This window comes from Heterodontus francisci, chromosome 18, assembly GCF_036365525.1.
Source record: "Heterodontus francisci isolate sHetFra1 chromosome 18, sHetFra1.hap1, whole genome shotgun sequence".
Taxonomy (NCBI): domain Eukaryota; kingdom Metazoa; phylum Chordata; class Chondrichthyes; order Heterodontiformes; family Heterodontidae; genus Heterodontus; species Heterodontus francisci.
This window is the reverse complement of record NC_090388.1, coordinates 9901138-9924636: the sequence shown is the minus strand read 5'-3', so window position 1 is coordinate 9924636 and position 23499 is coordinate 9901138. Positions and strand designations below refer to the sequence as shown.

Sequence of the window (23499 nt, the reverse complement as noted above, 5' to 3'; positions counted from 1 at the left end):
CTGGTCACAGGCTTCCACTCGCAAAAGCAACCCTCAACCACCACCTTCTGCCTCCTGCCACTAAGCCAATTTTGGATCCAATTTGCCAAATTGCCCTGGATCCCATGGACTCTTACCGTCTTAATTAATCTCCCAAGCGGGACCTTATCAAAATTCTTACTGAAGTCCAGGTAGACTACATCAACTGCTTTACCCTCATCTACACATCTAGTCATCTCCTCGAAAAATTCAATCAAGTTTGTTAGACATGATCTCCCCCTGACAAAGCCATGCTGACTATCCTTGATTAATCCCTGCCTCTCCAAGTGGAGATTAATCCTGTACCTCAGAATTTTTTCCAATAGTTTCCCTTCCACTGATGTTAAACTTACTGGTCTGTAATTACTTGGTTTATCCCTGCTACCCTTCTTGAATAATGATACCACATTCGCTGTCCTCCAGTCCTCTGGCACCTCTCCTGTGGCCAGAGAGGATTTGAAAATGTGTCAAAGCCCCTGCTATCTCCTCCCTAGCCTCACATAACAGCCTGGGATACATCTCATCTGGGTCTGGGGATTTATGCACTTTTAAGCCTGCTAAAACCTCCCTTTCAATGCTAATTTGTTCAAGTATATCACAATCCCCCTCCCTGATCTCTACCCCTACACCGTCCTTCTCCATATTGAACACAGATGAAAAGTAATCATTTAGAACCTCACCTATGTCCTCCAGCTCCACACACAGATTGCCACTTTGTTCCCTAATGGGCCCTACTCTTTCCCTGGTTATCCTCTTGCCCTTAATATACTTATAAAACGCCTTAGGATTTCCCTTTATCTTGCCCGCCAGTGTTTTTTCATGTCCTCTCTTCGCCCTCCTAATTACTTTTTTCAGTACCCCCCTACACTTTCTATACTCCTCTAGTGCCTCCGCTGTTTTCAGTGCTCTGAATCTGCCATAAGCCTCCTTTATTTTCCTTATCCAATCCTCTAAATCGCTTGATATCAGGGGTTCCCTGGACTTGTTGGTTCTACCTTTCACCTTTACGGGAACATTGTAGATTGAAGGATCTATAATCAGCCAATCAGTCTCCAAACATCCCAAACAGAACAAATATTGGTGCCAATCACTGGTGCAATATCTCATATGCGATTGAATTAAACATTACGCTAAGTTGCATTAACCAAACGTACAGCCTTTGCTAAAGTCGATACGGAATGGACAATCAAGGGGGCTGATGGGCTTAGTAAGAGAGTTGGTGAAGACCCAGAGAACAATTTCGTAGAGGGTCTATGATACTGTGGACTGTGATGTGTACATTAGCCAGAATTCATATGCTTTGTGACCAGCTCTTGCATAATGAATTTCACAGAGAAATTACAAAAGAGTGCGGTGTGTAGTATCAGGCTAATTGGCACTGCATGGACTGGGGTGTTTCGAGTCCTGTCCTGAATCAGCAGAGGGCAATGACATTATAGATTGTGCATAATTGCATGTGTTTGGTATAGCTCCATCCTCACAGAGACTAGTCCTGGGTCCATTCCCAAATGTATAACATCAAATCAGATTAAATCACTCAATATAGTTACATGCTGTGGTTTAGTGGCTAGCACTCTCTCGAAACATATAAGATTCTGAGGGGGTTTGATAGGGTAAATGCTGAGAGGATGTTTCCCCTCATGGGGGGAATCTAGAACTAGGAACTACAGCTTCAAGATGAGGGGTCTCCCATTTAAGATGGAGATGAGGAGGAATTTCTTCTCTCAGAGAGTGATGAATCATTGGAATTCTCTACCCCAGAGGCCAGTGGAGACTGGTTCATTGATGATATTCAAGGCTGAGTTAGACAGATTCTTGAACTTTGGGGAGTCAAGGGTTATGGGGAATAGGCAGGAAACTGGAGTTGAGGCCAAGATCCGATCAGTCATGATCGTATTGAATGGCAGAGCAGGGTTGAGGGGCCGAATGGCCACTCCTGCTCTTATTTCTTATGTTCTTATGTTCTCTAGGTCAGGAGGTTGTGGGTTCAGGTCTTACTCCAGAGATTTGAGTACATAATGCAGGCTGACACTTTCATCGCAGCACGACCAGAGTAATATAACCACCACACCAATGTCATCACTGAAAACATTGAGTAGAATGAGTTGATGTGTAACTTTGCCCACTCCTTTACTGAGAGATAGGTTCAGAAAGTCTTTCTTCATCATTACACAGACTTACATTGCCCAGGAAATTCTCTGCCAGAGCTACAAACCTTTGGGGAAGGGTATGTGAGGCAGCCTTATAAAAATCAATAAATTAAGGTTCTTCATTCAAGTCTTACTACATTGTTCAGTCTTGTATAAAGCTACAACCTGCCCTGTGCATTCCTCACAACCAGCAGTCTGTTCCCTATAGCACTGTTTAAATTATTAGAGACTCTATTCAACCCATCAATTGCCCAGGGACGGTGACTACCACCTAGTTAAATCCCAGAGAAAACCTGGAATTAAACTAAACAAGTTCAAGTTGCACCAGATCCATTCTATCATCCCAGACCCAGAGTAAGTGGGAATCCATGGTTTGTAGGAATCCTTCCGGCATTCAGCAGTTCCATAAGAAATCACAAACAGTGATCCAACAGCTCCCCACTGTGGACGTATTGGCACTCACCCAGCGCTGTGCCTCTAACCATTAAACGTCCCATTCCGAATTCAGTTCCAACACTGAGGCCACAAATTTCCATATAGCAGGAGATGCTATGCACCCTGTATGGAAGACATTGACCCTCAACCAATTCTGGATGTTTGAGTGAGTGGAGGAGTCGAGATGGGTGGTGCAGAGGCAGAGCTGGTCAACTAAGCCTTCTGACAATAAACCTTTGGCTGAGTCAGTAGCACTCTCTCTCACCTCTGAGTCAGAGGTTTGTCAGTTCAAGCCCCACTCCAGAGACTTGTACACATAATCCAGTTTGACACTCCAGCGTGGTACTTGAGGGAGTGCTGCACTGTCTGAGGTGTTGTCTTTTGGATTAAACGTTAAACCCAGATTCCCAACTGCATTTTTGCGAAGAAGAGCAAGGGGCATCTCCCTTGTGTCCTGGACCAACATGTATACCTCAATCAACATCACTATAAACAGAAGATCTAGCCGTTTATCTATTTGTGGGAGCTTGCTGTGCACAAATTGGCTGTTACATACTTACCTCCATATTTTTCAAAATTTGAACATTATCCATCTTGTTCAGAGCTTGTTCCAGATATTCATTGGTTTCGGACAATAGTTAAGAATATAGGAAAAGGAGGAGTCACTCGGCCCCTTGAAAATATTCCATCATTCAATTCGTTCATGGCTGATCTGTATCCTAACTCCATTTACCTCAATACCCTTACCCAGCAAAAATCTATTGATCTCAGTCTTGAAAACTCCAATAGTTCCCCAGCATCCAAAGCCTTTTGAGTGAGAGAGTTCCAGATTTCCACTACCCTTTGTGTCAAGAAGTGTTTCCTGATTCCACTCCTGAATGGCATAATTCTAATTTTAAGGTTATGCCCCCTTATTCTGGATTCCCCCATCCCAGGAAATAGTTTCTCTATCTCAAATCCCTTTATCATTTTATTCACCTCAATTAGATCATCCTTATAAACTCAATGAAATACAAGCCTACTCTATGCAACTTGTCCTCATAACATAATCGTTTTAGCCCCGGTATCGTTCTGGTGAATCTGTGCTGCACCCTATCCAAGGCCAATATATCTTTCCTGAGCTGCAGTGCCCAGAATTGGACACAGTTACTCCAGATGGAGTCCGACCAAGGCTCTGTATAACTGAAGCATCACTTCCTCACTTTTCTATTCAAAAACCCCTTGAGATCAAGGTCAACATCCCATTGGTTTCCTTGTAATTTCATCCTACAAGGCTCAATATTCCTGCTCTCCCAGTCCACTGATGACTGGAAGCAAATGAGAATGGAAGACAAAGCCTCTGCTCACTCGCCTTCTTTTATATTTTTTTTATTTTATTTTATTTTTTAACCTCTTGCCTGTTTTTCATGTGGTGCTTTTGGACGGAGCTGCTCATTACTCTGCCATTAACACTCTCTCTGGACTAATGCTTTGTCTTTCATCACAACATTAAAACTCCCTTTGCCTTTGTCCCATGACATCTTTTTTATTTAATCTCTCCTGCCCTCTGCCCTATCACACACCTTCCCTTTTGTTCTCTTCCTCACCAAACCGCACCCCACCCCCCTTCACTTGCTTAAAACCTATTACTTTTCTAACCTTTGCCCGTTCTGATGAAAGGTCACAGACCTGAAACATTAGCTCTGCTTCTCTCTCCATGGATGCTGCCTGATCTGCTGAGTATTTCTAGCGCTTTCTGTTTTTTATTTCAGATTTCCATCATCTGTAGTATTTTGCTTTTATTTTAGTGTTTAATTCACGGCCACTTCTCTTCCAGGAATGCCTACCTTGAAGAGGTTTTGCTCTTCTCACTGACAGGATTTTCGTTTGTCTCTTTTACCTTGTTCACCTTCATTGCTTTCTATTTCCCTCCTGGCATTTGATAAAGTCTCTACCAAAACTCATTTTCACAGCCACATCTCCTTCCTCAGCAACTATCTCCGACTCCAACTTATTCCACGTGGATTCCTATTGAATTTTCATCCCTCATGTTTTGGATCTCTGAGACATACAATGTTCCTCGAACTGCTGCTCTCACCGCATCCTGAGATCCACACTCAGTGCCATGCACCACCATATGTACACACTTGACCTCTCTCTCCTGGCTGAACTGGTTCTCACATTGAACAACTTCTCCTTCAACTCCACTCACTTCCTTCAAATAAAAGGTGTTGCTATGGGTACTTGCTTGGCCTTTTTGTGGGCTATGTCAAACATTCCTCATTCCAGTCCTACTCAGGCCCCTCCCTCACCTCTTTGATGACTGCATCGGTGCCACTCCCTGCTCTCACCCCGAACTGGAAAACTTCATCAACTTTGCTTCCAATTTCCACCTTTCTCTCACCTTTACATAGTCTATCTCCGACACTTCCCTTCCCTTCCTCGACTTCTCGGTCTCCATCTCTGGGGATAGGCTGTCTACTAATATTCATTATAAGCCAACCGACTTGCCCAGCTACCTTGACTACACTTCTTCACACCCTGTCTCCTGTAAGGACTCCATTCCATTCTCACAGTTTCTCCATATCCAATGCATCTTTTCTGATGATGCAACCTTCCACAACAGCACGTCTGATATGTCTTCCTTTTTCCTCAAGCGAGGATTCCTCCCCACTGTGGTTGACAGGGCCCTCAACTGTGTCCGATTTATTTCCTGCACTTCAGCCCTCACCCCTTCCCCTCCCTCCCAGAATCGTGACAAGGTTCCGCTTGTTCTCACTTTCCACCCCACCAGCCTCCACATCCAAAGGATCATCCTCCACCATTTCTGCCACCTCCAAAGTGATGCCACTGCCAAACGCATTTTCCCTTCCCCTTCCCTGTCAGCATTCCGAAGGGATCATTTCCCCTACGACACCCTGGTCCACTCCTCCATCACCCCAAACTCCTCGTCCCCTTCCCACGACACCTTCCCCTGTAATCGCAGGAGGTGTAATACCTGCCCATTTACCTCTTATCTCCTCACTATCCAAGGCCCCAAACACACCTTTCAGGTGAAGCAGCGATTTACTTGTACTTCCTTTAATTTAGTATACTGTATTCACTGCTCACAATGTGGTCTCCTCTACCTTGGGGAGACCAATGCAGATTTGGTGACCGCTTTGCAGAACACCTCCGCTCAATCCAAAAGCATGACTCCGAGCTTCCGGTTGCTTGTCATTTCAACATATCCCCCTGCTCTCATGCTCACACCTCTGTCCTGGGATTGCTGCAGTGTTCCAGTGAACATCAACGCAAGCTCGAGGAGTAGCACCCTATCTTTCGATTAGGCACTCTACAGCCTTCCGGACTCAACACTGAGTTCAATAATTCCAAAGCACGACTGGCCTATTTTTAAGTATTTTTTACATTTTTTAAAAATTATTTTATTTTATCTTTTAACCATGTGCCTGTTTATCATGTGGTGTTTTTGGACAGAGCTGCTCATTACTCTGGCACTAACACCCTCTCTGGACTAATGCTTTGTCTTTCACCACAGGCTTTAACACACTCTTTGCCTTTGTCCCATGACAGCTTTGTTATTTAACCTCTCCTGCCCTCTGCCCTATCACACATCTTCCCTTTTGTTCTCTTCCCCACCAAAATCGCACCCCCCCCCACTTCACTTGCTTAAAGCCTAATTTTTTCTAACCTTTGCCAGTTCTGATGAAAGGTCACAGACCTGAAACATTAACTCTGCTTCTCTCTCCATGGATGCTGCCCGACCTGCTGAGTATTTCCAGCACTTTCTGTTTTTAATTCAGATTTCCAGCATCTGCAGTACTTTGTTATTATTTTCTGTTTTTACCTCCGCTCACTCATGTTGGGAAAATTAACTTACAGACTTTTTCCTTCATCAATGCAATGTGGAGGAAGAAAGTCTTTGGTAATTTTATGAAGCTTGATTCTCTGCTGATGTCTTGTTCAATGGTTGAGTGATATTGGTTCCCACTGAGTGTGGTTATTGTGCTATCAGCCAAGCACCTGCACATGTGTTGGATGTGACCCTCAGTTACTGTACTCACCCTCTGGTGGAAGCTCCCTCAAATATGACGGGATGTCCTTCTTATCTCCACTTGCTTGCTCCATTGGCTTCTATCAAGACAAAATAGAAAACCTGAGGAGATGTTCTGATGGACTGAATTTTCTTATAACTAGCCAATCTCCTGGGCGAACACACACAGTGAGTTGAGTGGTGTTCGGGTGCAGTGGGGTTCGAGCACTGGGGATAGTTAGTCTGGGGAAAGCAGACCCAATTCAGTCACACATTGGGGTAAATCGTGACTTTGTGCGATGGTGCAAACAAATCGGCAAACCATTAAACATCTCTCTTCCTTTTGATTTCCATTGACTTCTGCAGATGAGGGAGGGGGATAGGCAGTGGATGGGGAAGGGGGCTGAGCAATGGGGGAGAGGTCTGCCAGAACATGGAGGAGGGGGCTGGACAGTGGATGGGGAAGGAGACTGAGCAATGGGGAGGGGGCTGGGCAGAGGGTAGGGGAGGGTCTGGGCAGAGGGTGGGGAAGGGGGCTGGGCAGTAATGGGGACAGTGCTGGGTGGTGGCTGGGTGAGGGGACAGTGGATGGGGGAGGTGGCTGGCAGCAAAACGGGGAGGGGGCTGGGCATTGGATGCCAGAGGGGACTGGCAGTGGACAGAGAGGATGGGGATGGGCAGTGGACAGAGAGGATGGGGATGGGCAGTGGACTGGGTGCTTTTGACAATGACCTTAAATCTGTGTCCTCTGGTTACTGACCCTTCTGCCACTGGAGACAGTTTCTTCTTATTTATTCAATATAACTCCTCAATATTTTGAACACCTCTTTGAAATATCATCTTAACCTCTGCTCTCAGCAGAATAATCACAGCTTCTCCTGTCTCTCCACTAGCAGGGACTGGCTTTGAACCTGGGTCGCTGAATGGGATAAAGATCTCCTTAGTGAACTGAAGGAGTGTCAGTAATTGATGGGCTCATCCCCATCACTCCCCAAAAGCTCAGCTCTTCATCTCAGGCTGCGGAATGAGCTTCCCAGGAGATGGGAGAAAACCAGGGAACAAGAGACGACATGAGGACAAAGAAATTATGCAGCAAGTTGTTATGATCTGGAATGCACGGCCTGAAAGGGAGGTGGAAGGAGATTCAATAACTTTCAAAAGGAAACTGGATAAATACCTGAATAGGATAAATTTACAGGGCTATGGGGAAAGAGCAGGGGGAGTGGGGGTGGAATTAATTCAATCAACATCACTAAAACAGATTATAGAATTGAATAGAATCATAGAATGGTTGAAGCACAAAAAGGAAGCCAAGTGACTGTTAATTTTGTCCCAGATTATCATTTCTAATAGCTTTCCCACCACTGAGGTTAAACTGACCGGACTGTAGTTGCTGGTTTATCGTTACACCCATCTTTGAACAAGGGTGTAACATTTGCCATTCTCCAGTCCTCTGGCACTACCCCTGTATCTGAGGAGGATTGGAAGATTATGGCCAGTGCCTTCGCAATTTCCACCCTCACTTCCCTAAGAATCCTCGGATGCATCTCATCTGGTCCTGGAGACTTACCAACTTTAAGTACAACCAGCCTTTCTAATACCTCCTCTTTATCAAATTTTGGTCCATCCAGTGTCTCATTAACTTCCTCTTTCACTACGACTTTGGCAGCAGCTTCTTCCTTGGCAAAGACAGATGCAAAGTATTCATTTAGCACCTCAGCTATGCCCTTTGCCTCTATGCATAAATCCACTTTTTGGTCCCAAATTGACCCTATTCCTCCTTTTATCACCCTTTTACTATATATTAGATTATCAGATTGCTGTTTGTGGGAGCTTGCTGTGCACAAATTAGTGGCTGCACTTCCTACATCACAGCAGTGACTACACTTCAGTGGCTATAAAGTGCTTTGGGATGTCCTGAGATTGTGAAAGGTACCACAGAAATATTATTGAATTTGCTATATAAATGCTTTCTTTTCCTTTAATTGGATAGCTCTTTCCAAGAGCTGACACAGATACAATGGACCGAATGGCCTTTTTCTGTTCTATGATTCTTTGACTCTTGTCCTCTCAGCCATCGTCCTGTGTGGGAAACAAGCCCAGGGCAGGACAACATAGTTTAGAAATGTGCTGGGTGTTTGGAGCAGGAGGAGGAAATTCCCACACGGTTTCAGTGCAAGCTAACCTCGATATATTTGCGCCGTCTCTGCAGAGCATCCTCTGATCTTTCACCGATGTTGCATGAGTCAGTTGGAAGATCCTGCGTGGAAATCAGTAGAAAAGGTTTTAAAATAAAGGGATCACGCTCACCTCGAAAATATTCTTTGGTGTTGAACTCACTTACTTGCCTCAGGCCTCTCTCCAACGCCCTGGACTCGAGAGTTAGCATTATTCCCAGAACTGAAAGCAGTTCCCAAGGACACCAGTGCCTGAAACTACAGGGCTGCTGCAGTCTGAGGGTCTGGGGAGTGAAGACTTTGCCAGCATTCATCAGCAGGATTCCCTCACCTGGAAATGTTTCTATCCGAGGGCAAAAGAAGTATTTGGGGCTGTTTTTTCCAAACTATTTCAAACTGCACCATGAGTTTAATAACCTTCTTTGCAGGCAAGGTCACAGGAAATGATTTCCAAAGTGCTTATTTCTTTTACTTCACATGGAATTGAAGATTAATCTCCAAGACGCTGCTGGGGGAGAAAGCCGGGAGAAAAACCATAGGGTCGATAAAATAAAATCAATTTCTTTCAACATTATTCTTTACTAGCTATCAACAGTTTGGAGTTGGAAAAGAAAAGGCAATTTACCCAAATGTTAAGAATCATCCAATTGGATAATAAAGAACCTGTTCGCTTTCTGATTGGCTGCAGGAATGGGGCATCACGAGGATGGACGTGTCAGGCAACCAATGGGGAGACAGCGGCAATGGACAGTTGGCGGGAGAAGGTCATGTGATGAAACCTCCAGGACTATGTTCTGCCAGAGTTGGCAACCCTGAAGCACAGGTTTAATGATTGCAGCAGCTGCTATTTATTTTGCTACACTAAGTATTTTGAAACAATTATTACTCATATAAAACTTTATTTTTCTTAGATTATAAGCAAATCCTTTCTCAGAACTCCAAATCCTCCCCACCAAAATCATTTCATAAAAGCTCAAAAACAAGTGCACAGTGCACGCCTCAGGGTTCTTTGCTTTCAATTTATGTAAAAGATTTAGATACAGACACACAACAAACAATTCTAGGGTTTGTCGAGACACACAGTGAGGAAGGGCACAGCAGAATGTGGGGGAAATGGATAGATTAGTGGATTGGGCGGGTAAGTGGCAGACACAGTTCAGTGCAGAGAGATGTGCGATATTGCAATCTGGGGAGAAACAGTAAAAGGATCTGCAGCCTGAGCAATAAGACACTGGGGCGGGGGCTGGGGGGAGAGCGGTGGGGGGGTGCGGGGAGGAGGCAGATTGACAACTACAATCTCAGTATTTTCTGGGGCGTATCATAATTGGATATGTAAATGATAAAACATGCCACGTCGCAACGGTGACTGTCAGGGATGCCTTCAAGGCCTCGAACTCCAGCAATGCTGGGGTAGTGGTGCGGGTGGAATACTTTGAAAAATTAAAGGCTGTTTTTGTATTGCAATCAGTTACAAAGAACAAAGAACAAAGAACAGTACAGCACAGGAACAAGCCATTCAGCCCTCCAAGCCTGCGCCGATCTTGATGCCTGCCTAAACTAACAACTTCTGCACTTCCGGGGCCCATATCCCTCTATTCCCATCCTATTCATGTATTTGTCAAGATGTCTCTTAAACGTCACTATCGTATCTGCTTCCACCACCTCCCCCGGCAACAAGTTCCAGGCACTCACCACCCTCTGTGTAAAGAACTTGCCTCGCACATCCCCTCTAAACTTTGCCCCTCGCACCTTAAACCTATGTCCCCTAGTAACTGACTCTTCCACCCTGGGAAAAAGCTTCTGACTATCCACTCTGTCCATGCCGCTCATAACTTTGTAAACCTCTATCATGTCGCCCCTCCATCTCCATCGTTCCAGTGAAAACAATCCGAGTTTTTCCAACCTCTCCTCATAGCTAATGCCCTCCAGACCAGGCAACATCCTGGTAAACCTCCTCTGTACCCTCTCCAAAACCTCCACATCCTTCTGGTAGTGTGGCGACCAGAATTGCATGCAGTATTCTAAGTGTGGCCTAACTAAAGTTCTGTACAGCTGCAGCATGACTTGCCAATTTTTATACTCTATGCCCCGACCGATGAAGGCAAGCATGCCGTATGCCTTCTTGACTACCTTATCCACCTGTGTTGCCACTTTCAGTGACCTGTGGACCTGTACGCCCAGATCTGTCTGCCTGTCAATACTGCTAAGGGTTCTGCAATTTACTGTATACCTCCCACATGCATTAGACCTTCCAAAATGCATTACCCTCACATTTGTCTGGATTAAACTCCATCTGCCATTTCTCCACCCAAGTCTCCAACCGATCTATATCCTGCTGTATCCTCTGACAATCCTCATCACTGTCCGCAACTCCACCAACCTTTGTGTCGTCCGCAAACTTACTAATCAGACCAGCTACATTTTCCTCCAAATCATTTATATATACTACAAACAGCAAAGGTCCCAGCACTGATCCCTGCGGAACACCACTAGTCACATCCCTCCATTCAGAAAAACACCCATCCACTGTTACCCTCTGTCTTCTATGACCAAGCCAGTTCTGTATCCATCTTGCCAGCTCACCTCTGATCCTGTGTGACTTCACCTTTTGCACCAGTCTGCCATGAGGGACCTTGTCAAAGGCTTTACTAAAGTCCATATAGACAACATCCACCGCCCTTCCCTCATCAATCATCTTCGTCACTTCCTCAAAAAACTCAATCAATCAAATTAGTAAGAGCGACAAATTCCATTGCTGACTGGGAAGAAAAGAACAGCCACTCTTAACATTATGCACCATCTTCTCAGAGCCCAGTGGCACAAAAATGCACAATTGGAGCAGTCACCACCACCGTGCCCTCCCACCCACAAAAACTCCCCCAGCTCAAGGAAACAGCAGCAGAATGGTAATGTCACTGGTCTAGTGATGCAGAGGCCTAGACTAATGCTCTCGAGACTGGAGTTCAAATCCCACTACGGCAGCTGGGGAATTTAAATTCAATGAATTAATGAATCTGGAATTAAAATATTAGTCTCAGTAAGCACAAAACTACCCAACAACAATTGATGACAGCTTCGTGGGACTATTAGTAATTTAATTGAATTTAAATTCCAGCAGCTGCCATGGTGGGATTTGAACCTGTATCCCCAGGGCATTAGCCTGGGCCTCTGGATTACTAGTCTAGTGTCATTACCGCTATGTCACAACCACTCCTCAGACCACCCATAAGCATTGCCACTGGAGGGAGATTCAAAGGGCAAGCTGGCACTAACCAGTTTCTACAAACCAAGTCTCTTGTCAAGTTACCAGTGGGACTAGTATCAGAATAAAGAAATGCAGTCCCTTGAGTTCTCCTTTAGAAAGTAAAATACTACTATCTTGCTGTAAAAAGTGTAAAGCATTGTTGGAACTCGAGCTCAGTTTTGTCCTGCGGCACAGTGGCGCAGTGGTTAGCACCGCAGCCTCACAGCTCCAGCGACCCAGGTTCAATTCTGGGCACTGCCTGTGTGGAGTTTGCAAGTTCTCCCTGAGTCTGCGTGGGTTTCCTCCGGGTGCTCCGGTTTCCTCCCACATGCCAAAAGACTTGCAGGTTGATAGGTAAATTGGCCATTATAAATTGCCCCTAGTATAGGTAGGTGGTAGGGGAATATAGGGACAGGTGGGGATGTGGTAGGAATATGGGATTAGTGTAGGATTAGTATAAATGGGTGGTTGATGGTCGGTACAGACTCAGTGGGCCGAAGGGCCTGTTTCAGTGCTGTATCTCTAATCTAATCATAATCTAATCATGATGTAGCAAGGCTAGCATTTATTACCCGTCCCTAACTGTCCTTGAGAAGGTGATGGTGAGCCCTCCCCTCGCAGCTCAGCCTGTTATCAGTTTAGTATATGATTATGGTTCCTAGTGTGTCAGCTGTGGCTCAGTGGGTTGCACTCTCACCTCAGAAGGTTGTGGGTTCAAGTGCCATTCCAGAGACTTGAGCACAAAATCTAAGCTGACACTCTAGTGCACTGTGAGAGTGCTGCACTGTTGAAGGTGCCATCTTTCAGATGAGGTGCTTTATAGTTTAGAGATACAGCACTGAAACAGGCCCTTCGGCCCACCGAGTCTGTGCCGACCATCAACCACCCATTTATACTAATCATACACCAATCCCATATTCCTACCACATCCCCACCTGTCCCTATATATTTCCCTACCACCTACCTATACTAGGGGCAATTTGTAATGGCCAATTAACCTATCAACCTGCAAGTCTTTGGCGTGTGGGAGGAAACCGGAGCACCCGGAGGAAATCCACGCAGACACAGGGAGAACTTGCAAACTCTGCACAGGCAGTACCCAGAATCGAACCCGGGTCCCTGGAGCTGTGAGGCTGCGGTGCTAACCACTGCGCCACTGTGAGACCCCATCTGCCCTCTCAGATGGATATAAAAGATTCCATGGCACTATTTCAAAGAAGAGCAGGTGTTCTCCCTGGTGTCCTGGGCCAATGTTTATCCCTCAATAAACATCACTGTGGGATCTTGCCATGCACATACTGGATGTTGCATTTCCTACATTATAACAGTGACTGCACTTCAAAGGTACTTCATCGGCTATAAAGAACTTTGAGACATCTGGTGTTCATGAAAGGCGCTATATAAATGCAAGTCTTTCTTTTCTTGAACCACTGCATGGGGTGAAGTTGCGCCCACAACGCTGTTAGGGATGGAGTTCCAGGGGTCAAAGGAGCTGGGAGAGGAATATCAGGACTAGCCCCAACTTGGCGGCTGTCATCGACCTCCTGGTAGATCAGCAACACAACAACTTTGGAAACAGTTGGGACGGACATCAGTTAATTAATTGATTGCTAAGGATTAATAGTGATCTGCAAAAAGTAAGAGCTCCTGATGTTGGGGTAATATATTAGCGTAGATAGAGAATTGGCTAACTAACAGGAAATAGAGAGTTGGGTTAAATGGGGAATTTTCAGGTTGGCAAACTATAACTCCTGGAGTGCCAAAGGGATCAGTGCTGAGTCCTCAACTATTTACAATTTATATGAATGACTTGGATGAAGGGACCGAGTGTATTGTAGCCAAATTTGCTGACAATACGAAGATAGTTGGGAAAGCAAGTTGTGAGGAGGACACAAAGAATCTGCAACGGAATATAGATAGGTTAAGTGAGTGGACAAAGATTTGGCAGATAGAGTATAATGTGGGTAAATGTGAGGTTGTCCACTTTGGCCAGAAGAATAGAAAAGCAGAATATTATTTACATGGAGAGAGACTGCTGAATGCTGCAGCACAGAGGGATCTGGGTGTCCTCGCACATGAAACATAAAAAGTTAGCATGCAGGTACAGCAAATAATTAGGAAGGCAAATGGAATGTTGTGCATTTATTGCAAATGGATGGAGTATAAAAGTAGAGAAGTGCTGCAACTGTACAGGGTGAGACCACACCTAGAGTACTGCGTACAGTTTTGGTCTCATTATTTAGGGAGGGATATACTTGCATTGGAAACAGTTCAGAGAAGGTTCACTAGGTTGATTCCTGGGATGAAGGGATTTCTTATGAGGAAAGGTTAAGCAGGTTGAGCCTATACCCACTGGAGTTTACAAGAATGAGAGGTGAAACATATAAGATTCTGAGGGGGCTCGACAGGGTAGATGCTGATATTATGTTTCCCCTCATGGAGGAATCTAGAAGTAAGGGTCATAGTTTAGAATAAGGGATCGCACATTTCAGACAGAGATGAGGAGGACTTTCCTCTCTCAGCAGGTCATTAATCTTTGGAATTCTCTACCACAGACAGCAGTGGAGGCTGGGTCATTGAATATATTCAAGGCTGAGCTAGACAGATTCTTGATCTACCAGGGAGTAAAGGGTTATGGGGGACAGGCAGTAAAGTGGAGTTGAGGCCATAATCAGATCAGCCATGATCTTACTGAATGGCGGAGCAGGTTCGAAGGGCCGAATGGCCCACTCCTGCTCCTATTTCCTATGTTCCTATGTTGTTGGGGAAGGGTATTAAGGGTTATGGAGTTGAGATACAGACCAGCCACGATCTATCTGATTGATGGAACAGGCTCACAGGGCTGAATGGCCTCCTGCTTCAGGTGAGGTAGGGGCATTTAACCCAGGGCTCACATATGCAATTTAGTCACAATTTGAAATCCATACATTCCGTGCTTATTTTTACATAATATTTTGTTTTAATCTTTTATAATTCATAGCAAAAATTACAGCAAGCTGGCAAGCAGAGAAAGAGAAGTGATTGAAATAGAGTTTCTCTGCAGTTGTTGAGAAATGCAAAACTGAGCATTACAGCGCCAACACTGCTGGGAGGGTGTAATTGCAGTATAAGAACATAAGAAATAGGAGCAGGAGCAGGCCATTCAGCCCCTCAAGCCTGCCCCGCCATTCAATAAGATCATGGCTGATCTGTCCCAGGCCTCAACTCTTTCGGGCCTGCCATGCCCCTCAACTTCCCAAGATTTCAAAAATCTACCTCTTCCTTAAATGCATTTAGTGGCCTAGCCTCCACAACTCTCTGAGGTAGAGAATTCAAGAGATTCACCACCCTCTGAGAGAAGAAATTCCTTTGCATCTCAGTTTTAAATGTGTGACCCCTTATTCTGTAACTATGTCCCCTAGTTCAAGATTACCCCACTGGTGGAAACATCTTCTCAACATCTACCCTGTCAAGCCCCCTTAGAATCTTATATGTTTCAATAAGATCACCTCTCATTCTTCTAAACTCTAATGAATAAAGGCCGAACCTGTTTAGCCGTTCTTGATAATACAACCCCTTCATCCCAGGAATTAGCCCAGTGATCCTTTTCTGAACTGGCTCCAATGCTAGTATATCCTTCTTTAAATACGGGGACCAAAACTATACGCAGTACTCCAGGTGTGTCCTCACCAACACCCTGTACAGTTGTAACAAGACTTCCCTATTTTTAAACTCTAACCCCCCCAGCAATAAAGGCCAAAATTCCATTTGCCTTCCTAATTACTTGCTGCACCTGTATGCTAACTTTTTGTGTTTCATGCACACGAACACCCAGATCCCTCTGTACTGCAGTATTTTGTCATCTTTCTCCATCTAAATAATAATCTGCCTTTTTATTCTTCCTACCAAAGTGGATTACCTCACACTTTCCCACATTGAACTCCATCAGCCAAGTTTGTGCCCACTCACTTAACCCAACTATATCCCTTTGCAGATTATTTGTAGCCTCATCACAACATGCCTTCCCACCTATTTTTGTATCGTCAGCAACTTTGGATACTCTACACTCTGTCCCTTCCTCCGAGTCATTAATATAGATAGTAAATAGTTGAGACCCTAGGACCGATCCTTGTGGCACCCCACTAGCTTTCCAACCTGAAAAAGACCCATTAATCCCGACTGTCTGCCTTCTGTGTGTTAGCCAATCCTCAATCCATGCCAACACATTACCCCCAATACCCCGAGCTCCTATTTTGTGCAATAACCTTTTATGTGGCACCTTATCGAAAGCCTTCTGAAAATCCAAATAGACTACATCTACCAGTTTCCCTTTATCCGCTCTGCTGGTAATATCCTCAAAGAACTCTAACAAATTTGTCAAACATGATTTCCCTTTCATAAAACCATGTTGACTCTGTTTGATTATATTATGTTTTTCTAAATTTCCTGCTATTTCTTTCTTCATAATGGACTCTAGCATTTACCCAATGACAGATGTTAAGCTAACTGGTTGTGGGGTGGGGGGAGGGTGGGGTCTTGGACGAGTGGGCATAGTTAATTAGAGCCACACCTTTCAGGGGTTGTTAGCAAAATTGAAGCCCATGGGATAAAAGGGGCAGGAGCAACATGAATACAAAATTGGCTAAGGGCTAGAAAAAAAAGAGTTGTGGTGAAAGGCTATTTTCAGACTGGAGTGAGGTATGACATGGAGTTCCCCAGGGTTCAGTACTAGAGCCACTGCTGTTTTTGATACACAGTAAAGACTTGGATTTGGGGATACAGGGCGGAATTTTGAAACTTACAGATGACACGAAACTGAGCATATGAATAGCCCCAATTTACTTTAATTTATAGCATGTCACAGAGAGGCAAATATATCTGGAGCCTTAATAGCTTCACATATTGATAACACATACATTGGGAGTGATTGATTGGCATCCTTCCATCTATGAAAGATGATGGACATGCAGCAAACAATCCATTTAGGTGGGGTGTCTTCTCTTGGTGCACCTTTGCTGATGGCTGTGAAGGCCAATCCTTAAGAAGTAGGTTCTGCCACAAGTGCTGCACATGAAACTGCCAAGTGACGCTGTGAATTGTTGTTTTTGACGTTGGCGCCTGTTGCCAAGCTGCTGTGGCAACTGGTCGTTGTGGTAGTGCACACCAGTCCACAGAATATATTGACATTTCTCTCTTTTGGCAGCTCGTGACTCCCAGGCACAATAGTTGACATTTTGGGCCTTCATATCACACTTGCAAGCATCCTTGAAGTGGAGCTTTGGGTGCCCCACTGGTCGTTTGGCCCCGGCTACCTCACCATACAGAAGGTCCTTGGGTATGCAACCGTCTTCCATCCTGCGGACGAATCTGATCCACCGAAGCCGCCTCGGTTTGATTAGAGCCAACACACTCAGGAGCTCTGCCTTTGAGAGGACTGCCATATTTGTGATTTTATCCTGCCAGGATATACCCATAATACAATGACAGTGAAGATGGAAATTATTGAGCTTCTTTTCCTGGTAGCTGTAAGTCGCCCATGTTTCACAGCCATACAGAAAGTTGCTGAGAACACAGGCCTTATAAACCATCAGCTTGGTCCTAAGAGTCAGCTTGTGTTATCCTATGTGTGTTTTGGAAGTCGGCCAAAGGTGGTCGCTGCTTTCCCTATGTCTGTATCGAGCTCTGCATCAAGGGACAGATTGTCTGTCTTCGTGAACCCAAGGTAGCAGAATTTGCTAACCACCTCCAGTGGAGTGTTATTTAGTGTGATCAGGGGTGGAGATCCAACACCTTGTCCCATGACCACAGTTTTCTTGAGTCAAGGAGAACAAGTTACAGGCATGGGAGAGACAGTTAACTGTTAGTTTAAACGTCCTCTGTCTGATGATACAAACCCCATCCTCTGACCTTACCTTGTCAGCTCTGCTAAAAATCTGGATAAGACCTAGATGTGGTTTCCTGGCTTCGCTGGACATCAAGATCACGTTTCTGTGCTGGACTACATTGGAAAAATGTAAGACTCTGCTTCTGTCTATAATCTGCTGCTTTTTTATTATCTGTGAGCTGTGGAAAGATCTGGAAAAATCTAGATCTAGATCTTCTTTCAAACTTGGCTTCAGATTGCTGGACTTCTCTCAACATCACGCTTTTGCTTTGGACTACACTGGTTATACTGTAAGACCCAACTTCTGTCTCTGATTTGCTGCTCTGTTGTGATATTGAAGGTAACTTTGATCAGTTTACTGCCCTTCTCCCACCAGTGCTGTGATTGAGAGACTTCAAAATCTGCTGAGCTTGCGAACTGGCCATTGATTATACTGTTTTTTCAGCTTCAGCCTGGTCCTGGCCAGAAAAATCACTCGCCTGTGCTGAGTTCAGTCCTACGTGACCTACAGTCATCTCAGATTGACCGCCTGAGGGTGTAGTAGATTTTTAGATTTAGAGATACAGCACTGAAACAGGCCCTTCGGCCCACCGAGTCTGTTCCGACCATTAACCACCCATTTATACTAATCCTACACTAATCCCATATTCCTACCACATCCTCACCTGTCTTTATATTCCCCTACCACCTACCTATACTAGGAGCAATTTATAATGGCCAATTTACCTATCAACCGGCAAGTCTTTTTTGGCTGTGGGAGGAAACCGGAGCACCCGGAGGAAACCCACGCAGACACAGGGAGAACTTGCAAACTCCACACAGGCAGTACCCAGAATTGAACCTGGGTCGCTGGAGCTGCGGTGCTAACCACTGCGCCACTGTGCCGTCCATCTGTGCCGCCCACTGCAGCTGGAGGGTTCAGGGGATGGAGGCGGTAACCTGGAGGTGGGAAGCAGTGACCTGTCGCTGTGCCCTTCGCACACCTGGAGGACAAGATCACACCTACATTTGTGGCAATCTGGGCCCTGCCAGTCGGTGCTTTCAACATTAACAACAACAATATCAAGAGATAATAGCTAAGGGAATGAACCCAACAAAATCTGGAGTGGAGTCTCATTAGGTAGTTGGTGTTTCCCTCAAATTAACACCTTCTAGCAATTCCTGCAACCGTATAGGCACCAGACGTACAGGCTTTCGTCTTTCCTCTGGACAGCAGCCTACGAGATCGAGAGGGGGGGGTGCAGATGCTCAGCAAGTCTGCATCACCTAAAACCATGCCTAGGCTATGCAGCAAACAAAGAGAGGTAACCTTTTGGCTTGAAGGCTGGAATGTGAGGACTATGTGCGCTGGAATGAACAGTGACTTACACTCCACAGCCAGTGTACACAAGGCAGCCCTGATTGACCAGGAGCTACACAAGCTTGGTATTAACATTGAGCCCTACAAGAAACCAGGTTAGCCGAGGCTGGCTCAGTTCGAGAGGCTAATAACATATTCTACTGGCATGGAAAGAGTGCTGAAGATCACCGTGAGCATAGCGTAGGCTTCGCAGTGAGCAACCGACTGACACAGTCAACTGAACCATCAGTAGCAACCTCGGAACACCTCATCACCCTGCAGTTATCATCCGATGGAGGCACACTCAATATCATAAGCATCTACGCGCCAACTCTAAACACCAGCATCTCAGATAAAGAACATTTCTATGACTTCCTAGGTGATATTCTGAGGAACATTGGGAGTTACTGCATTACTATTTCATTGAGTGTCAAAACCTAAAATGTGTTATTTATTGTGTGTTTACTGAATTTAGAAACATATAAAGCATTTCAGTGAGACTGGGTTAGTTGTTTTCTTGATCGAGGATGTTTCAACTATTTATATCCAGCTCCAGGTAAAATGCTGAGAAATGTCTGAGTGTAATTGTTTTGGACAGATGGTAATCAAATAATGACTTTCTATCTGTGACTAGCTGATTATATATGTAAGAGAGGTGAGCTCCAGTATTCATAGAGTGACTGTGAGTTTGACAGAAAGTTGGAAGGTTTTAGTGTGATCAACTAGATAGGAATTATAGAACAGAAACAGGCCACTCAGCCCATCCAATCCATGTTGGTGTTTATCCCCCACAGGAGCATTATCCCAATCCTATGCACCCGCCTTGTTCCCATATCCCTTTATCCTCTTTCCTTGTACACCTTCTCTAAACTATTCTTCAACATTGACACAGTCAATCATCAGCTATGCTTTTACCCTTGATGTTTGTATTTCCTAATACCAGGTAGTATTCCAGTGAATCCAGGCTTTTCCCTTTCCACTGCCTCAAAATCCTTCCTATAGTGTGGAGCCCAAAACTGCACACAGTCTCCAGCTGTGGTCTTATTAATGTTCTATACAGATTCACCATTATATGTCAACTTTTATACTTTATACTTAATGCCACCAAACCGAGTTTTCTATTAGCTTGTTTTTTCACAGCCTTATTCTCATAAGGTGCTGATTTTAGAATCTAGTCAAGCTGAATCCCCAAATCCCTGTGTTCTTTCACATTACTCAACCTTTCCCCAAACCAAAAACTGTGAAATGTAGAACTGGATTTTTTTTCTCCAGGTTTCCCGAGTAGAACCCAGACAACTTTTCAACACCTCAGAGAAAATAGCTGTGCACATGTGAAGCCTTAATGATTATTGTTGCAAATTATGCTCGTTAAATTCTGCACAGTAATTAAATCACAGCAATAAACAAGGCTGCTCCCATAGTCTTCTATCTAAAATAAAAACAGAAAATGTTGAAAACACTCAGCAGGTCCTGCAGCATCTGCAGAGAGAGAAACAGAGTCAATATTTCAGGTCTGCGAATTAAAGGTCACAGAATGAAAAAGTTAACTCTGTTTTTCTCTCCGATGCTGCTAGAACTGCTGAACATACCCAGCATTTTCTGTTTTTGTTTCAGATTTCCAACATTTGCAGTATTATGCTCCTCTATCTAAAGCTGTGCTACAGTCTAGTCTGTGATTGACAGCACTTGGTTCAGATGACTCTTTCAAATACTGCAATAATGTAATTGAACAAGCAGCATCACAAGGTTTGGGAGCTAGCTTCTGGTTCAGTGGCAGCATTCTCGCCTCCGAGTCAGAAGGTGCAGGGTTCAGACAGAAGTAAGAGGAAAGTGACAAAGCAAAGATCATTCAAGAGTGTGGGAGCAGAGTCCAGAACAGGGTGCAAAGCAGGGTCAGTGCAGGGTCCAGTGCAGGGTCCAGTGCAGAGTCCAGAGCAGGGTCCAGTGCAGGGTCCAGTGCAGGGTCCAGAGCAGGGTCCAGAGCAGGGTCCAGAGCGGGTCCAGTGCAGGGTCCAGAGCAGGGTCCAGAGCAGGGTCCAGAGCAGGGTCCAGTGCAGGGTCCAGAGCAGGATCCAGGGCAGGGTCCAGTGCAGGGTCCAGAGCAGGGTCCAGTGCAGGGTCCAGAACAAGGTCCAGAGCAGGGTCCAGTGCAGGGTCCAGTGCAGGGTCCAGAGCGGGGTCCAGAGCAGGGTCCAGAGCAGAGTCCAGAGCGGGTCCAGTGCAGGGTCCAGAGCAGGGTCCAGTGCAAGGTCCAGAGCAGGGTCAGATCAGAGCTAGCTCAACGTACAGTAAAAAATTCTCTGCAGCAGCAGAGAATGGACCTTCTTTTTTCAATGGTGACTGGGCGTCGCTAGCAAGGTCAGCATTTATTGCCCATCCTGAATTGCCCTTGAGAAGGTAGTGGTGAGCTGCCTTCTAGAACTGCTGCAGTCCTTGGGGTGTAGATACACCCACAGTGCTGTTAGGGAGGGAGTTCTAAGATTTTGACCCAGTGACAGTGAAGGAACGGTGATATAGTTCCGTCAGGATGGTGTGTGACTTGGAGGGGAACTTGCAGGTGGTGGTGTTCCCATGCATCTGCTACCCTTGTTCTTCTAGGTGGTAGAGGTCGCAGGTTTGGAAGGTGCTGTCGAAGGAGCCTTAGTGAGTTGCTGCAGTGCATCTTGTAGATGCTACACACTTAAAAAGAGCAGGATTTGCATTACTATAGTGTCTTTCGCGACCTCAGAATGTCTCAAAGTGCTTTAGCCAATGAAATATTCTTGAAGTACAATCAATTTTGCAACATAGGAAACTAATGCATCCACTGTGCACTGATAGTGGAGGGAGTGAATGTTGAAGGTGGTGAATGGGGTGCCAATCAAGCAGGCTGCTTTGTCCTGGATGGTGTCGAGTTTCTTGAGTGTTGTTGGAGCTGCACCCATCCAGGAAAGTGGAGAGTATTCCATCACACTCCTGACTTGTGGTGGCTAGGCTTTGGGGAGTCAGCAGATGAGTCACTTTGCTGCAGAATTCCCAGCCTCTGGCTTGCTCTTGCAGCCACAGTCCAGTTCAGTTCCAGGTCAAAGATAACCCCCAGGCTGTTGATGGTGGCGGGGGGGGGGGGGGGGGGGGGGCTCAGCGATGGTAACGCTGTTGAATGTCCAGGGGAGATGGCTAGACTCTTTCTTGTTGGAGATGATCATTGCCTGGCACTTGTGTGGCACAATGCTACTTGCCACTTAACAGCCCAAGCTTCATTATCTGGGAATTGACCACTGTACAATCATCAGCAAACATCCCACTTCTGACTGTTTGATGGGAGAAGGTTATTGCTGAAGGTAAGTGCACTGCCCCGAGGGACCAAAATAGCAGATACGTGTGCAGCATACAGGGTGGGTCATTAAATAAGAGGGAAGAGGTGAACGTAATCATTTGAAACCAGCATATCCAGATGAGGAATGGATCGATTCCTGATTCAACAAGGTAGGCAGAGATGGGTTTAGAAGGGGAAGTAGCGATTAAATGCTGAAACAGGAGCAAGATGCTCAGGTAGTGGGGCGAGCAGGCTGGTCTAACAGCTCCTTTACCCAGATGTTCCAAGAGGAACAAAAGTATTTGAGAGTCTGGCAACAACGTTTGTTCTATCTAGACCCCGACTACTGCCTGATCCCTTAATATAGTCACTGTCTCACATGTACTGAGTGTCATATATTAAACTGGGAGGTAGTCTATTTAAAAGCTGCCAGCCTGTTTTTAACCATCTGGTCTCTTTGCACTTTAAGCATTGACTAAAGGAACAGTTGCTTTCCCAGTAAACAAGCTCCACAACACCAAGACTCTGAAGAATGTTGAATGTAAAGGGAAACTCACACAGGGCAACTCCATCGTCCCAATGCAGACTCCGCATCCCCTCTCTGACTGACACCCAGCAGCTCCAGCTCTGGCTGCCGGACAGCAGCCGCCACATCAACGTCGCCATGGCAACCAGCTCTTTAATTTCATGTGTCAACATTTGGACAGGTCACTTCCGGTCAGTGCAGTGAAGGGGCGGAGCCTTGCTCCTGTCAATCAAAACTCAGTGTCCGAGCAGAGAGTCCCAGGAGTGTCCACCCGGACTGCTGGAAGAGAGGGTGAGATGTAGTGCGTCCGCTGGGGGAAGGTGTTTGGGGGAGTAGTTGCTGGGGGGGGGAGGTGTTTGGGGGAGTAGTTGCTGGGGGGGAGGGAGGTGTTTGGGGGAGTAGTAGCTGGGGGGGGGGAGGTGTTTGGGGGAGTAGTTGCT

General features: G+C 45.5%; 1 protein-coding gene across 1 annotated transcript in view; it reads right to left on the bottom strand.

Annotated features, from left to right (window-relative positions):
* Nucleotides 1-23134, bottom strand: part of tmem263 (transmembrane protein 263) — a 39520-nt gene extending 16386 nt beyond the window's left edge. Inside the window, exons 1-3 of the mRNA XM_068051157.1 lie at nucleotides 23091-23134; nucleotides 8801-8875; nucleotides 6647-6716 (exon numbers count right to left, since the gene is read on the bottom strand). Coding sequence (XP_067907258.1) covers nucleotides 6647-6716; nucleotides 8801-8875; nucleotides 23091-23105 — 160 coding nt within the window. The 5' untranslated portion in view covers nucleotides 23106-23134. The remainder of the gene's footprint in view (nucleotides 1-6646; nucleotides 6717-8800; nucleotides 8876-23090) is intronic.
* Nucleotides 23135-23499: the final 365 nt, after the last annotated feature.